Raw genomic sequence first — 18024 nt, forward strand, 5'->3', positions numbered from 1 at the left:
ATATTCCATATTAAAATGTAAATTTGTAGTTTAAAATATTTTTAGCATCTGGCTAAAATATGCAAATAGTGTGCATTTGGATAAATTTATGCTGGTTTGGCCCCTCGCGAAATACTAAATAGGAGAACCGTGTTAGTCTACAGTAACAAAAAATCAGGAATCCGATAGCACCTTTTCCAACTAACACATTTTATTAGAAGGCATATGCTTTTTAAGCTGCAAAAAGTGATCGAAAGAGTGTTGCTTTCATATAAAAATGAAGAGTTAGGATTGCTATGGAAACCTACTGCATATGGCAAAGGAGCCTTAGAAAGCTCCTGCCATCTAATAAAATGTGTTAGTTAGAAAAAGTGCTACAAGATCTGTACTCATTTTCATACTTTTCTAGAAATCGTGGCAGCTAGTCTCCATGCAATTCTTTTTTACTGTAACAAATAGAAGTCAATGCTTTTTCACAATTAAGTAGAAGCCTTAAATAGAAGCAGAGAGGAACAATATGGTGTCATTTGTTCAGTTTCCAGCCCCATTTTTCTACTGGCAAGAATTCCACTGAAATGTTCAATTCAAGTAACTTGTTATGCCAAACCTCACTTGTGCTGCTTGAAAAACCCAAAGCATAAGGCCTCCAATATGTTACTGATGACAATTGTATCCCCTCCCTTCAATAAAAATCTCCACAAAAGAATGTTTAACTATGCAATATGTTTCCATAGCAATCCTAACATTTCATTTTTACATGAATGCAACAACTTTTGGATCAGCTGTCAGTCCTGGCTTCGGCTCATTGTAAGTGATATCCGTAATTTAAGTGTTTCGTGATACTCTAAGGACTGTTGTATCAAAATAAATTGCACTGAATCAATGCTTTGACTCATTTCTTTACGTAAGAAAAATCAATTTCATGTAACACGGGGGGGAAAAAACCACATGGAAGATGTTCATAACCTGTGTAGCAAGATGCAATTAAAGATTTGTTTGCACAGAATATAGAGAGAAATGGAAGTGTACAGAAGTACTTGTCAAAGGCAATTTTAACATTTTACCCTCCAGAGTACAAGGAGGAGTTTGCAACGCAGAGAAGAGCACTTTCAACAGCTAGGTGGGCCTTTTTTCCTGCTATCCATGGCTGAAGCCATAATCAGATATTAAACAGAACTAGGTTTCCAAAGACGGCATTCAATTACAAGTAGACCTGCCCTTATGGCCAGTCACTTAGCAACTATTTGAAGTTACAACAGACTTCCTTAGGAGTAATTACAACCCAGATTCAAAGTTCCGACAGTCACCGTGACCATCATGTGATTGCATTTCGGGTGCTTGTCAACCAGGCGACATTTACAACTATTTACAATGTCTCACGGTTGTTTGACTGTATTTTATGACAGTTTTGCCAAAACCGTGCATTTACTTGGGATTTTTGGCAAAACAAGCCGGTAATGATCCATTGGTTCACTTAATGTCCATGACTTTTGCTTAATGGTAGCTGAAAAAAAACCTCCTAAGATCATGTCGGTCATGTGGGTGACTCAATTTTCACCCCTCATGAGTTACAATCATGATGGGGACGGTCATGCTTGAGAACTACAGCTAGTCCTCGATTTACAACAGTTCACTTGGTGACCATTCAAAGTGACAACAGCACTGAAAAAAGTGACTTATGACCAGGGAATGACTTGACCAGAGGCAGGGAATGTTGCGGGTCTCATCCCTGAGGGAGATACACCAGGTGGGACCCAGAAAAAGGGCCTTCTCTATGGTGGCTCCCTCTCTCTGGAACATCAGAACGGCTGCCACTCTAATACTCTTCCAGAAGGCGCTGAAGACCTGGTTTTGCCAGCGGGCCTGGGGAACCCAGAGTGGGATGGAGCCCATTAAATGACTCATGTAATCTGCTGTCGCTGGGGCGGGGGGTGATTTTATTATATTATACTATATTAATTTATTTGTTTCATTGGTTTTATTGTTTTAAATGTGCTTTTATATTCTGTAAGCTGCCTTGAGTCACCCTGGGCAAATAGCTGGCAATATAAATTCAATAAATAAAATAATTTTTTTCCTCACTGATGACCATTGGAGCATTTCTACAGTCATGTGATTTACATTCAGATGCTTGACAGCTGGCTCATATTTATGACAACTGCAGTGTCCCGGGATCATGTGACAAGCAAAGTCAATGGGGAAGCCAGATTCACTTAACAACCATGTTACTATTTTAACAACCGCAGCGACTCACTTAACAAATGCGGCAAGAAAAGTCGTAAAATGGCACAAAACTCACTTGACAAATTTCTCACTTAGCAACATAAATTCTGGGCTCCATTGTGGTTGTAAGTCAAGGACTACCTGTATCTGTATTTCATTCTCCAATTCTTCTCTGTAATACTTAGATTTAGAGATATGAGAGCTTCCAAGGAAGAAAGGGTAGACTGAAGTCGGTTCTGTGGATTGTGGCTAAAGAACAAGAAGCTGACAAGTAGAAAAGCTACTTCACTTTTCTCTGGAGAAAGAGGGAACAAGAGATTATCCTTGTTACATTCCATATAGTTATTCCTCACAAGGAGACTGCAAGGCAGCAACTTCCAGAGGATGGGAGACCCAGGAGATGAGGGAATTTGCTATTGTTGCTTCAGCAAATCAGAGTCTTTACTTGGTTCACACAATTTTTGCCAACTATCTTTGGAAATTGCCTATTAATTATTTTGGAGAAGTTAAGACATCTTCAAAATGGAAACACTAGACAAATGAAGGTTTTAACAAAAACAAATGAAATAGAAATAGCAATACAATTTATACCACAGCCCTCTTTAAGCAGATTACAGAGGCAGCATATTGCCTCCAACAATCTGGGTCCTCATTTTACCAACCTTGGAAGGAAGGAAGGCTGAGTCAATCTTCAGTCAATCAGAATCGAACTTACGGAGTGAACAGTGAATTTGACTGCAGTACTGCATTCTAACCATTGCGACACCATAGCTCTTGTTGTATCTCATTGAAACTGTATCTTTAAAAACTTTAAAAATTCAAAATAAACAGCAAAAAGGAAAGGTTTTTTTGCTATAAAAAGTTTTGAACACATTAAGAGCTTACAAAATGTTGGAATTTTGATTTTCAATATTAAGGTTTTGAAATTAATTTGAAAGAATAAATTTTCAAGGGAAAGTGGGGGCGAAAGACTTATTTTCCATATTACTGGCATTGCCAGATAAGCAACTTATAACAGCATTCAGAGATATTGATGATGAATAGCAACAGGATTTGAATCAACAATGTCAGCTATATTGTGTGTTTTTATGAACACACTGTTTCAGAAGCAGTTACATCAGAAGATACTTTTACAGAATAAAAAATTAAATAAAATCTATCTGGCATGATTACAAATAATAACATTAACAAGAATTTATTACTGGCTATAGAAAAAAAATCAAATAAGGCTTTAAACTAAGAAGGAAATAAAAATACCAGTTCAAGAGAGTAATCAGAAAAATTTCCTCTTACTCAACTTATAAAAGACTCTTGTTAAAATTCTGAAGAAATTCAAGACAAGTATGATCATCTGAATGGAATTAAATAGCAAGATTTAATGTAAAAAGAAGGAACATAAAGTTGGCTTATTGAATCAGAGTTAAAATGGAATGTGTTATTTGAGTGTGGTTTTCTGGACTTTCCGAAAACTGAAAAAAATGTGTACTGGATTTGCTTAGAGTTAAGGATTGAGATGTGGAATGGTGAATTTTTAATTTGTTAAAGAATGTGATTTATTAGGGATCTATTTGGACTTTTTGCTGACCTCTGGACTGAAAAAGATGTTATTTATTGGACTTGCCTGTAATTAAGAATTGAATTATGACATAATGAGTTTTAAATTTGATAAATAAGAGGTGGTGAAGAGATAGTGAAACTGTTTAGCCTTGTGATGAGATAGAAAATTGTTTTCTGTATTTTTTTTTTGTTTCTTTATTTTCTTTCTTATACCTTTTATTCCTCTTTCTATTTTTTTAGTATGTCTTTTTAGTTTTTGTTTGGATTAGCTTTTATTTTTGTAGTTAAACATTTTAATGAAAAATACTATTTTAAAATACATGTAGAAATATGAATGGCATGACACTTGTTTTTCCAGCCTTGAGCCAAAAGCCAATTAATGAAGCAAACCTTGTCAAAATCAGGTTGATGACACCATGCATTTCATAGTCACAGGTGTTACAACACAGAAGGGATAACAATACCCATGGCTATTGTTTTCTGTAATATTCCTGCACTCTCTACAATCTAGTTTTTCTCTTTAATAGCGGAAGAAATTCCAGTAAGATTGAAATAAATAAAAAAAACTTTTTTAAGGCAGGATATTGGGAGAGCAGAACACAACTTTTATAAATTGTGTCATTTGGAGCTTATTAAAAATGCAAATTCAGAAACTGCTGAATATTTTAATGGCATTTCAGATTGCAACAAGGACAAACACTGAACATCTGAAAAACACAATCACCAAATATCAGTAAACAAATATAAACAAAAAAAAACACAGTGGTTCTACATTGAAATACATCGTAAGATATTTTCCTCAGAGAAGCTAGTTTTCAAAATCTTAAGCATCAAAATAAGATTCTTTAGATTCTGAAAATTACATTTTTTTATCTTCAAAAAAATATTGTGCACTCTTTAAAGAACATGTATACATAGAGAAAAAGACAGACAAACATTGCATTTTATGATTTGCCCAGTATACAGCCATCTTCTCTAAAATGAGGTCTCCAAATTTAAAATACGCAACAATTACTTCCCCTCCTAGTAAAATATATGACATAATTAAAATACCCTCACACAATAGTTGCTAAAAACATTCGAGGTGGCGATCATAAAATGTGAAATGTATGACCATTAACCATGTTTGTCAGTAATGCTTCAGCCCTTGGCGGCTCTTTTACCTCCATTAAAACCTTGAGATATTGCAGCAGCTGAGCAACTAGCTTGCTCCTCAAAAACCAGCCACGTTATGGCTTAGGAAAGAACAAACTTTTTCCACTGTGAAAAGTTGGTCCTTTAGCCAATAGCAGCTAGTGATAATCTCATGCACCTCTATTTTATTTTAAAATCATAAAAATCATGTGCCTAGTCCATGCCAATAAAATCCATTCTTACCTTCCCAAACCAATCCCCAAATTAGATAAAATCATGCATTAGCTACAGGCTGTAAGGAGTATGAGTACATATCATTTTTAAAAGGAGCTATCATGTAAAATAGTAGTCCTCAACCTTTCTGGCTTGGCGGACTAGTAGAGAGAGAGAGGGGATGATTCCGTACAACTGGTGGGCACACCACCACTCATACAAAATGGAGCTTTGCACGCCAGCACTGCTCAGACAAATGAAGCTTCATGTGTAGGTTTTTCGAAAACGAAGTCATTAGGAATATTGATGTGAACCGACCTCCAAATAATAAAAATATAAGGAAGATTTCCTTGTTCATCCAACCGTCAATAAATTCTATGTACTATGTAACAATTCTGAGACAGGACTACTATTTGTTTGTGTTTCTTCAAATTGGCAATCAGTTGTTTGCTGAATTTCCAATGCTGAATTTTACAAATTTCACTAAGCCAGGGAAATGAGCCATCGATAAACAAATTTGGTGAAAGAATGAAGAAGTGCAAACAGCTGTGAAGGAGAAGAGGCTATTAAAAGTGTGGTTCCAGCCCGACACCGATAAAAATCTCTTGACATAACAAGGTGCAAAAATCAGCTGCCAAGAGAGCAGTACCAACATCCAAGGCTGCTTATTTCGATTCCATATATGATAAGTTGGACATGCCCAAAGAAGAAAATAAAATGCATATCATCAAGCCACTCAGGACATTGGCCAAGTCAAGAACATAGATGAGGACCATCAACTCTTTCGAGACCCGCCTGCCATCCTCCACAAATGGAGCGATTACTTCTCAAAAATTAGGAATGAGGAATTTGACCACCCTTCAATCTGAAGTGCCAATCTGGTCTCTGGACTCTGTGCTACTAATTATCATCAGGGAAGTCCAAGATGCAATGAAGAGGAAGAATAGGAAGGAAACCAGCCCCAACGACATTCCACCTGGAGTGTGGAAGATCCTCAGTCACCAAGGTGCCACAAATGTTGCTTCCCTCTTTAACCAAGTCATCAATGAGGGAGCAGCCCTGAGAGCTTGGGCAACTAGTACTACAGTGCCAATTTGGTAGGGCAAGGTTGATGTGAACAAATGCTCAAATTATTGGCTGTTCCAGCTCCTGTGTCACACCATGAAAATATTTTAATCGAACTGGTTATCGATGCCAGGCTCTGCATTATCCATTACTCCAAACGAAAGTGGCTTTGTGAAAGAGAGTGGAACAATGGATGCCATTCTCACTGCTTGGTTGCTTTTGGAGAAGAACTGTGAGAACACCAAGCCCATTCATATGGCATTCCTTGACCTGGAAAAGGCCTTTGATCGCATCCCACACGAACTCATTTGGCATATCCTAAAATCCCACAATGCCCCTGAAGCCTCTGTCCAGTGGATTCAACTCCATCACCGTAGCATCACTAGCATGGTCCAATGTGCAATGGAAATATCGCCTCCCTTGGCCATCAATATCGGAGCGCATCAAGGATCGGCACTTTTGCCCCTAGTATTCATTCTTTGCATAAACAGTATGATGTTTTACCTCCAATCGTCCCATCCATGTTCGCTCTTCTACACCAATGATGTCTTCTTGGCAAATGAAAGTGAAGACTTTGAAGAGCAAACTCAGTAACGGAATGAACAGCTCCGTGAATTTGGATTTCAATTGAACATCAATAAAATGGAATATATAGAATGTGGCCCCCAAACTGATGGAACCATCAACATTGGTGGTGAAGACCTGAAGGAAGTAGAGCTATTCCTTGGCTCCCTCATATGCAGCGACATCAATAGCTTTCTGGATACTTGCACCCATGTCAATGCTGGCTGGAGGAAGTGGTGCCTTTTATCTATTGATAAAAGGTGATGATTGTGACAATGATGGGACTAGGATACCATGTGCTCAGCCTGTCAATCAAAACTTTCTGTACCAATCAGAAGTACTTCTGGAGATGGGACAATAGCATCATAGTCAACAGCTATCAATCAACAATCACCCCCGCCGCCCCCAATCGATACAGACAAGCATTTCTGGAGCAGGCAATAAGATATTACAACATTTCTGGAGGGAATGCAGATGTGACATCACTGAGTGGGCAGGGTTATAACTCTATTAAAAAATGGTATGTACTCATACTATAGCGCTCTGTGACATCATGCTGCGGAAATGTCTTTGGACAGCGCTGGCTCAATGGCCTTGAAACAGAGATGAGCTCCACCTCCTATAGTCAGCAACAGCTAGCAGAGTAAAATCCGCAGAGACTCCTTTCCTTTTTAAAAAGGTTTAAAAAACTTTACTGCTTTACTCACATTACTGCAATAAAATGAAACCAGGTTTCCCTAATGGGATTTCACAAGGCCAAGCAACTAAGGGAACTTGCTCTCAAAGTATATATGAGTTCAAGAAGCCATTGTCAACATAACCCCATATGTATGTTTTGTTGTCGTGGTTTGTCCTAACATCAGTGCAAAAGCCAAAAACAGTCAAGAGGGCAAAATGATATGGTTGTTTCTCTCACTGCAGGTTTCCACTCCATCTGGCAAGACTGAGATTGCATTGCAAACACTGTAAAATAGTACTACTACTACTACTACTACTACTACTACTACTACTACTACTACTACTACCAAAATACACAACAAAGCTATTCATAGCTCATATAAGTCTTGCTCTTGTAGATCATTATTTGCTTAACAATCTACATTTGATAATCATCATAAACCTCATTTATTAGCCCCTTACCTGCAACATTAAAATTCTATACATTTAATAATTAAACCCTCTTCTGAGATAGCCATAACCACACGGATATTCTATGATTTTATATCTCTACTTGTTTCTAGGATTTTAGTTACCTCATAAATTGTGTCCTTGACTCTCATCCTATTTGTTCTCAAGGTAGAACTGCCTCTGAAATTCATACTTTGCAGAACTACTGGAAGACAACGTTAGCCAAAGAAAAATGGGGTAATTGAAGCAATAATAACTCACGATGCTCTACCGCAGGACTTGAAATTGAGAGCCACATCTAGGTTAATATAGCATGTCAAAGCCAACTTTTTAAAAATGGATGGGGCCTGCAGCTTGTATGGGAGGTAGTCACAAAGCTTAAAGAGATGGAATAAGTGTTTTCAAACATATGCAAGGATTAAGATACCATTTTCTGTTTCAAATACCATCAAATGGGCACAATTTTTTTTTACCATTTACTCAAAAAAGAGCTCTGTTGGGCCACAAAGCAGATCTTGGCATGCTATATGAATCCCCCACCACCACCGCAAGCTATACTTTCTACATCTCTGATTTATGGAAATTAATTTAAAAAATTTTGTTAAGCAATTTGCATGCCACTCTGGGGACAATAATGGACAGTAAAGAAATTTTCTGTTTTCATCTGTGAAAGAACTTCAAGTACAACTTTCAGACTTTTCTTCCAACTGGTGGCTACCAAATGCTCTTGCAAATATGAATTAAATATGGAAATCCGGCAGCACAATGTAAATAGGATAATGCCCACTTAGCATGTGCTCCTGTGAAATTTAAGGAAGGACTAGAGAATTGTGTTGAACAGAGACTATATTTTTCTTAAGCTGATTTTTTCAGCATAGTAAAGTTTTATTAAACTCGTTCCAATTTTAGTTTAAAATTTAGTTTAAAATTTGGTAATCTTTGGTAATTTAGTTTAAAATTGGTGGTGCAAGCAATCTACCCCATAAAATTCTTCTTTCCAAGAATAGTCATTAAGTGAGAGAGGGAAGGGAGAGAGGCAATGCCCCTTGTATGGCAGAATGCTTGGACATGGCTTTGCGCTGTCCTTGGCTCAAAGAGAATTATGTCAATTTACATTAAAACCTTGGTGTATTTTAAAAAAAATAAAAAAAAATAAAATAACAAGATTTACTCACCAGCTTTAAAATATTCACAAAAACCTAGTAAGGAAATCCTTCTTAGATACAAGTCTCACATTCTCCAGGAAATGTAACTGGACATTTGGGGTTTATATCTAAACTAAAGTGCTTTAAGAACTTATTCAGATTTGCATGATTGTAAAATATTGTCATTTGCCTTGTGAGAATCTGACACAGAGGTTCCTCAGACCAGGAGTGTAATAATTTAAATAGGTCTTGAAACGTACAGGAGTATTCATTCCCAATATGGCAATCCAACATTTTATATGTGATATATAAAGATATTTATAGTTTTCTTCCCTGACCCTTGTTTTAATTCAGTAACTAAGCTATGCTAGGAGTTGAAATTAATACTATATTTGAGTCTTCAGAACACACTGTATATAGATGCAAGAAAAGCTCAGCTATACATTGTAGCAAACTGCTCCCTCCTTCATCTTAAAGAGTAACTTTATATTCTCTTTTATCCACAGGGCAAATGTGTAATGTGATGGGGGAAAGGTGAACTATATATTTTTCATGAGAAGTACATAGAATCATATTTAAGCTGAACTTAATGCCCTAACGTTCAACTAGAATGAGTAAACTGCAAACATATATGCTCCATAGGAAAGCTAAGTGTCCTTCTAGACACCAGTGGATATCAAGATAAAAAAAGTTCATACAGAAGAACCTAATTCAATGTTTCTTAATCTTGGCTACTTTAAAATGTGTGGACTTCAATTCCCAGAATTCCCCAGCTAGCTATGTTGGCTGGGGAATTCTGAGAGTTGAAATTCACACACTTTAATGTTGCCACGGTTCAGAAACATTGGCCTAACTTCTTTGAAAAGGTCACATTTTTTTCTGTACATTTCATGCAACTGTGCACAATGCAGTAACAATATTTGCAATTCCACCCACCGCCCTTTTCAAAGTGCGCCTTTTAGACTGACTGCAGCTTACAGGAAAGTCTGCACAAAGTCTGTGACAATAAAACTGGGGAAACATGAGGAGAACTTCTCATTTTTCCTGAAGCAAAGCAGGGATGTTGATGTTCCATCCAATAGCCTGGCGATCAAATCCACAAGTGAAGAGGTTGCATATTGGATGATCTTCACTCCATGCTGAGCAGCAAACCATTCTTCTATGACCCTGGGAAAACAAAGAGAACAAAGTGTTAGACTTTGCTTGGGTTTTTTTTTTCTCCCTCTCTTGTTAGGCCATACAGATAGTTTTTAGCAATAATTTGAAGCACTGAAAAAAGTGACCTGCAACTGGTATCCCACAGTCACATAATGACAAAATCTGAGCACTTGGCAACTGGCATGTACTTACAAGGGCTCCAGGATCATGGAGTCTCGGTTTGGAAATCTGAGGAGAAGGAGTCCCTCAAAAAGTTTGAAAACATAGTTGTTCAGGTTTTTAAAAAATATATAGCATTAGAACAAAGAAAAATAGAAAGTTAAGCTCTCTGAATATTTTTTTTAAGTTCTAATTATTGTACTTTTCAGACTATAAGACGCTCGGACTATAAGACGCACCTAGCTTATGGGGAGGAAAACAAGAAAAAAAATCTGCCTCTGCCTCCCAGCAATTTGCCTCCTTGCAGCAAACAGCAAACAGCCTGCTCAGCTTCAGCACAGCCTGATTTAGCACAAGCAGCTGATTGGCATTGGATTTGCCTCCCAGAATACCACATATCAGCTGTTCTAGGCTGTAGGGATTGCCACTGTCACCGCCTATCACTGCTGATGCTTATCATTGTCTCTGCGTCCGCATTTTTGGCCTCCGTGTGTCCCATTTTCGGCCTCCACACTTCCATTTTCAGCCTCCCCATGTCCCATTTTCAGCCCATACCAGGTGGTGCGGTTAGATTGCAGCAGTGATCCCCGCCACTGGAATGGGCTAAAAATGGGGCTTCCAGAGGCCAAAAATGGGATTCATGGAGGCGATGATAGGTGGCAACGGCAATGGGCAACGACAGCAGTGATGGGTGGTGGCGATCCCTGCAGCCTGGTATAGCTAACAGGCAGTATTCTGGGAGGAAAATCCAACTGCCAATTAGCTGCTCATGCTAAATCAGGCTTTGCTGAAGCTGACCAGGCTGTTTGCTGCAAGGAGGCAAATTGCTGGGAGGCAGAGGCCGGAAGGGTGGGGGCCAGCAGGTGGGCGGGCTTCAGCAACATTCACTGTATAAGACACACAGACATTTCCACCCACTTTAAATGGGGGAGGAAGTGCATCTTATACACCAAAAATATGGTATTTACTAAGCAAATCAAGCCATACAGGTAGTCCTCAATTTACAACAGTTCATTTAATGACCGTTCAAAGTTACAATGACAATGAAAAAAAATGACTTGTGACCATTTTTCACCCTTATGACCACTGCAGCATCCCCATGATCATGTGATCAAAATTCAGACGCTTAACAATTGACTCATATTTATGACGGTTGAAGTGTCTCAGGGTCATGTGAACAGTTTTTGTGACCTTCTGACAAGCAAAGTCAATGGGAAAGCCAGATTCACTTAACAACCATGTCACTAATTTAACAACTGCAGTGATTCACTTAACAAGAATGGCAAGAAAGGTCATAAAATGGGGCAAAATTCATTTAACAACTGTCTCATTTAACAAACCCAAACAGGACACACCCCCAGCCAATCAGAGCACAAAAAAACCTCCATCCAATCAGAGCACAGCCAAGCTCCCACCCAATCAGTTCAAACCCCCACTAGCAGTTAAAAGGAAGAAACAGCTGCGATCACACATTGCTCCCAGAAGCACGAAGCTGAAGCCTGAAGATGACGAATGAGACTTCGTCGAAACGTCGCCAAGACATTTCCAATTTTACACGGGAGAAAACCCGAACAACCAAAGACCTACATATATATATATATACACACACACACACACACACACACACACATAAGAAGGGGGAAAAAAGAAAAACAATAGGACAGGAACGGTAAGCATATTTGTGCGCTTATGCACGCCCCTTATGGTCCTCTTAGGAATGGGGTGAGGTCAATAGTAGAAAGTTTTTGGTTAAAGCTTTTAGGATTATGAGAAGAGATCACAGAGTCAGGTAAAGTGTTCCAAGCACTGATGATTCTGTTACAGAAGTCATATTTTCTGCAATCTAGATTACAGCGGTTAACATTAAGTTTAAATCTATTGGTTGCTCTTGTATTATTGCAATTAAAGCTGAAGTAGTCTTTAACAGGAAAGACATTGCAATAGATGATTCTATGAGTTAAACTTAGGTCTTGTCGAAGGCGACGGAGTTCTAAGTTTTCTAAGCCTAGGATTTCAAGTCTGGTGGGATAAGGTATTTTGTTGTTTTCAGAGGAGCGAAGAACTCTTCTTTGTAAAATATTTCTGGACATGTTCAATTGTATTGATATCAGAAATGTGGTGAGGGTTCCAGACAGGCGAGCTGTATTCTAGAATTGGTCTAGCAAATGTTTTATATGCTCTGGTTAGTAGTTGTATGTTGAAATAAACTTCAAAGATCTGGTTTGAAAATTGGTTTGGGCTGAACTCTATGCATATAGAATGTCCACAGCATAATTAAAAATGTACAGCATCCTTCCTCAACCTAGTGTATTGTAACCGCAGTTCTCAAAATGAACACTGTACGTCAGATTTAATACACTGTGCTTTTTAGATGTAAAAGCACATGAAGTAGTGATACATTCAAAAACCTATATATCAAATTAGATATATATATATATATATTTACAAACCACAAGTTGAATTCCAACGTAGTATGTTAAAAAGCCTTGAAAAAAATTCTTTTGTGAAAGAGATGGTTTGGCTATTACAATGACTTAACTCAATTGACCAATTTAGTCCAAATTCAATGTTTTAACAGTTTTATACAATGGCAAGCAATATACACAACTGAAATGTTAGACTAAAACTAAGGAGAACCAGGTTCTCAACTTCTTGAGGAAATTTTGGACCAATCATCACCTTTCTGTGCAATCTATCTCACAGGGTTGTGGTGAGAATAAAAATATAGGTGACCTCATATAAACCACTTGAGTTTCAGCACAAAGCTGAATATAAAAATAAGAAAATAAACAAACATCATATAAACAACCTCATGCACTTGCAAGTCTAACAAAAACAAAATCAAAGCCTATTTTTATTTTTATTTTAATGGCACAAAGTAGGGTTTTTCACCATTCACAAAGCATTTCAAGCAGTTATTGCCTTATTTAAGATTTCAGTACATTAAAAATAGGAACTGGGGAAAAAAGTAACAGGACAATGCCAGTCTCTAGTGTATCCAAGAAACTTATTAAATAAAAACAGCTTCAACTGGCTCTGGAAGAAATCAGATTTACTTTCAACTGCATCTCTGTAATGAGATAGTTCCAACCTGTTCTATCACCAGGAGCATCACTGTGAGGACTCAGGTAGCTGGTCTATTACTCTTCATCTGGGACAAGGGATTTGTCATATAGTGATCCTAATGGTATGGCTGGCTGAGGAATTATGGGAAATGAAATCTACGCCTCTTACATTTGCTAAGTTTGAGAAACATTGTTTTAGAGCTTACAATATGAATGAGCAATCTCTGAATCCTATTTCCTTAATCTAAGACCTTTCACTAATACTACTGCATAGCCATAGCATAATTTCCAGCCCTTTTGAGGTAAGGAATAGCCAACAGGCTGAAGCTTAAGTCCATAGTGTCCATGCTTTACCATGCCAATAAAATTTAAAGAAAACCTTTACAAGCTTTCAAGGAGAAAATCAAAAATATCAGTCTTGTCCACTTCGCATCACTGTTCACTGCAACCTTTAGGCTCCTAAAAATATTAACTGGCACCAAGAGGCTCCCCACCACTGCTTTAAAAGTTGAGGACATTTAGAATTAAGTCCAAACTGAGTCTCAACCCAGTGATTTTTAGTTTGCAAGATACCAATTAATATATGCTACAGGTAGTCCTTGACATATAACCAGTTGCCTAAAACCCATTTTAAAATATGATTTCCTTATGAACTACTTATGATCCATTTTTGAAGTTACAAGTGCCACATGTACAACTGTCACATGATCACATTTTGGGCACATAGCAACCGGATCACCTTTACAACCATTTGCAGCGTCCTGCAGTTAAGTGACCAAACAAGTTGTAATTCTTTTTGTGTGTTCCCAGTGTTTACTTCCAGTTTCTGGCAAAGTCACCCACTGGAGGAAATGGATTCACTTAAATGCAGTATTTGCCTAATGACTGTAGCATTCACTTAATGACCATTGTAAAAAATGGTTGTAACTGATGCCTCAAGTTATGATGGCAATAACTTCAACAATAATTCTGGACTCAATTAGGGTTGTAATTCAAGGGTTGTATCTATCTGTAAGAGTATACGTGTTTTTAGTTTTAATGGCAACTGGATGATTTACTGCAACAACACGCTATGTTTCAACTATAATATATATTTTGTAACATGCAGAAAAACAACTCAAGGGAAGAATGAGAGAGATGTTAAAGAAATAGCTAAAGTTCTGCTACCTGTCTGTTGCTGCGAGGAAGACGTGCTAATCGCACTCCAGACATGTCAAATAATCTAACCTGTCGGTTGTCATGTGGAAGGGCAATGATTTTTTGGCCGACACAAACATTAATCCTGTGCAGAGGAGATAAAAAAAAAAAAAATTAGACAGCCTGCCAGGAATTGACAGTAGTTCAAGGCCACTGAAAGTGATTTAATTGGAATTTCATGCTACACACAGTTCCCACATATATAATTTTATTTTCTACAAAAAAATTGGTTGTTTCTGGCGCTGATGGTATCATAGACATTCACAAAGACATCACCAGATGCTCCCCATAGTCTTTTGCTAAGGACAAAAAAATAATATAAAAATCCCTCTGAAGCTCACACTCAATTTCTCCCTCAGGAAAGAAAACCCTCTCAAGTTAGTACTTAATGGAGTGAGCACTAGGGTTCTCTACCAAAACCATGAATAGAAAAGTTGCATCAATTCATCTGAAGTACTTTAGCTATGGAGATCAGGGTTTTTCAACCTTGGCAACTTTAAGATGAGTGGATTTCAGTTTCATCCACCTTAAAGCGGCCAAGATTGAGAAAACACTAGCGTAAATACCAGGTTTCTCAGAAAATAAGACCGAGTCTTATTTTCTTTTACACTTGAAAATAAGCACTTGGGCTTATTTTCGAAGTGGACTTACTGTTTTTGAGGTGCAGCAGGCCAGACTCGGTGAGCTGGACGTGCCGTTGACACACCATTGCCTCTATTCCAAACTTTCAGTGTTCAGAATGGAGGCTTTTTGGCGAACTGGAGGAAAATGGGGAGCGGAATTTTCCTGCCTGGCAGGCAGGAAAATCCCCCACCCCATTTTTCTCCTGTGAGCCAAAAAGCCTCCCGTGAGCTTCCCTATAAGAGGGAAAAAGCAAAGCAGCTTGCTGCAAACTCAACAAGCAGAAGTGCTGTGCTCAGAAAGAGAAGGGCAAAAGCGGTATCTGCGCTGCCCCAAGGGGCCAGCAGGTTGCAGCTGCAGCCGGAGAGTTTCTTCCCCCCCCCACCCCCGTGCCGTCACTCATGCTGACCATGCCCATCCCTCCGGGCTTATTTTCAGGGTAGGGGCAATATTAGGCCCACCCCCAAAAAATTAGGGTTGGGCTTATTATTGGGGTGGGTCGTGTTTTCAGAGAAACACAGTAGATCCTTTGCATTTAAATTCTTCAAATCAACAAAATGTGAGGAACCTAAGGCGATGAACATGCAGATCACAAACATTCCACCCCCAAATACTAAAAAAAAAAAAAAAAGTAATCAATTTGCATTAATTTAAGAGCCTGGTCTGCTTTTACTGCAAAAATGGTTCAAAAGGCTATAAAGCTTTTTGCCGTAATGGACAAAACTTCGTTGCCATGTTTTTTTTTCAGGTTGTTTTGAAGAAAAATGGGATATCAATCCAAAAACAGCCTTTCAAACCGCAAATCCATATTATCTTCCCTTCTCAATTATACAGTATTTGTACTCTTCATCATTCATAATTCTCTTATACAGAAGAGGCTAGAACAGCAACCATAGTTACAAAATACCACAACTGATTAGACAAAGTCAGTCCTTAACTGCCACACTAGAATGCTATTTTTCAAACAATTGATGCCAAAGACATGGCCCCTCAACAATGCATTTCAGGAAGGAATTAAGAAAAATGGGCATTTCAAAGCAGTAGCTGTTTTCTACTATTTTCTATTAAACCTTAAATTATCCTGTGATCTGAGCACCACTTTTTGTTAAACAAATGCCTTCCAGATTAAATGAAGTATATCTTACCTGTTTACTGCAGAGTCTGTGCGAATAGTGGCAATGGGTGATCTCATATTTTTCAAGTCCCAAACTTTCACAGTACGATCATCGCTACCTGAAACCACATTGTCTCCCACAGTGAAAACAGCTGAAGTCACAGTGCTTGAAAGGAAGAAGTTAGAACCACAGTTAAACATGTTACAGAAAATTCAGTGATGATTTTAAGTACCTACAGTACCATCCTCACTATTTTGAGAAACCACAAGGCAGATTATCAATATGAAAGCACAATAGCTACCTGCTAGACTCTGGATTCAATTATGAACCCTTACCAGGCACATCGTTTAATACTTTTAACATAAGACATGCCAAAGTAATAGCTTCTTTCAAACAAAAGAAAGGATGTAATTTTGTAACTGCATGCCAAATCACATATACATATCATGTATAGTCTTTCCTATACAGAAAGACTACAGGACATTCAATTTTTGTTGTGATACTCATCTATTTAAAATTAAAACATGAAAGAAAATATCTGCCACATTTCAATTACAGGGAATAAAAAATGTTTAATTTCAGTAACCAGAAATGTATTAACCGTTGCATCTGTAAAGATAATAACTGGGGTTTTATGTTATTTCTTTCATCCTTTTGCCCTAATGGGCAAAGCTTGGGTGCCATGATTTTTCAGGCTGTTTTGAACAAACATGGGAAACATCCATTCATCAAGTTATTTCTTTCACTGCAAAGCTTCTTGCTTGCTCCCACCTACACAGCCTGCTAACAAAGCACTTTGCTTTCCTTCCCTGGTTCATTACAGTCTGCTTCTCAGCTCAATTTCTATGGATTGCATTTAATGACCTATCCTGTTATAGCCTGGGGGTCACACACATCAATTGCTTGGAATTTAGTAATTTTAATTTACAGTGTCAAGTTGCCCCTGTCACAGATTCTGTGAGAATCTGACTTCATGTTGTATTCAGCCTACTGATTGAGATTAGTATTACCCAAGTCACAATGGGCTAGTATGTGCAAGGCCTCTTAATTTAAATTGACATCAAATTAAAGTCTAATTAGATCCAAATACCATTGTGTCAGTGGTATGAAGTTTTTAAATGCTGCATCAGAGTGCCACTGAGCTGGTCAGGGTAATTATGTGGCATGAACTAGAGGCCTTCCGAGCCCAATTATATAAGCCTTTGTGTCTGAACTGGCGTTGGGGGCATAAGCAATTACAAATGGCCCCTGGTACCATGGAAGATCTCCAAAATTATCATACATTCAGAGCAAGAATACTGAATCTCCCAAAATATATGCATTAGGCACTGATATATTCATGCTAGCAGAGGGTGCCGCTCTTTGGCAAGACGAAAATTGATTTGATTCCTTCATCATGCATTACAATTATTCATCTAGTTAAGTTCTTAAAACCTTGTTACTTTCAAGGAACTATTCAAATGTATTTTGAACTTCTTCCTTAAAATGCGAATGATTTTATTCTTTCCACTTCTCTGCATTTACATCCTAATCTACACCCCAAAGTTGCAGTGTTGGTTGCATTAAAAGATATACACAGGAAATACAAGAGCAAACAATAGATTCAAACTTAATGTTAACCGCTTCAATCTTGATTGCAGAAAATATGACTTCTGTAACAGAGTTGTTAATGCTTGGAACACACTACCTGACTCTGTGGTC

General features: G+C 38.0%; 1 protein-coding gene across 7 annotated transcripts in view; it reads right to left on the reverse strand.

Annotated features, from left to right (window-relative positions):
- Window positions 1-4609: 4609 nt before the first annotated feature.
- The window catches only part of WDR37 (WD repeat domain 37), a 75940-nt gene continuing 62525 nt past the window's right edge, over window positions 4610-18024 (reverse strand). For all 7 annotated transcript variants that reach the window (XM_058184291.1, XM_058184287.1, XM_058184289.1 and 4 more), the window contains 3 exons: window positions 16354-16488; window positions 14558-14672; window positions 4610-10175 (listed from right to left, as the gene is read on the reverse strand). In XM_058184291.1, coding sequence (XP_058040274.1) covers window positions 10044-10175; window positions 14558-14672; window positions 16354-16488 — 382 coding nt within the window. In that variant the 3' untranslated portion in view covers window positions 4610-10043. The remainder of the gene's footprint in view (window positions 10176-14557; window positions 14673-16353; window positions 16489-18024) is intronic.

The sequence above is a fragment of the Ahaetulla prasina genome, chromosome 4, assembly GCF_028640845.1.
Source record: "Ahaetulla prasina isolate Xishuangbanna chromosome 4, ASM2864084v1, whole genome shotgun sequence".
Classification (NCBI taxonomy): domain Eukaryota; kingdom Metazoa; phylum Chordata; class Lepidosauria; order Squamata; family Colubridae; genus Ahaetulla; species Ahaetulla prasina.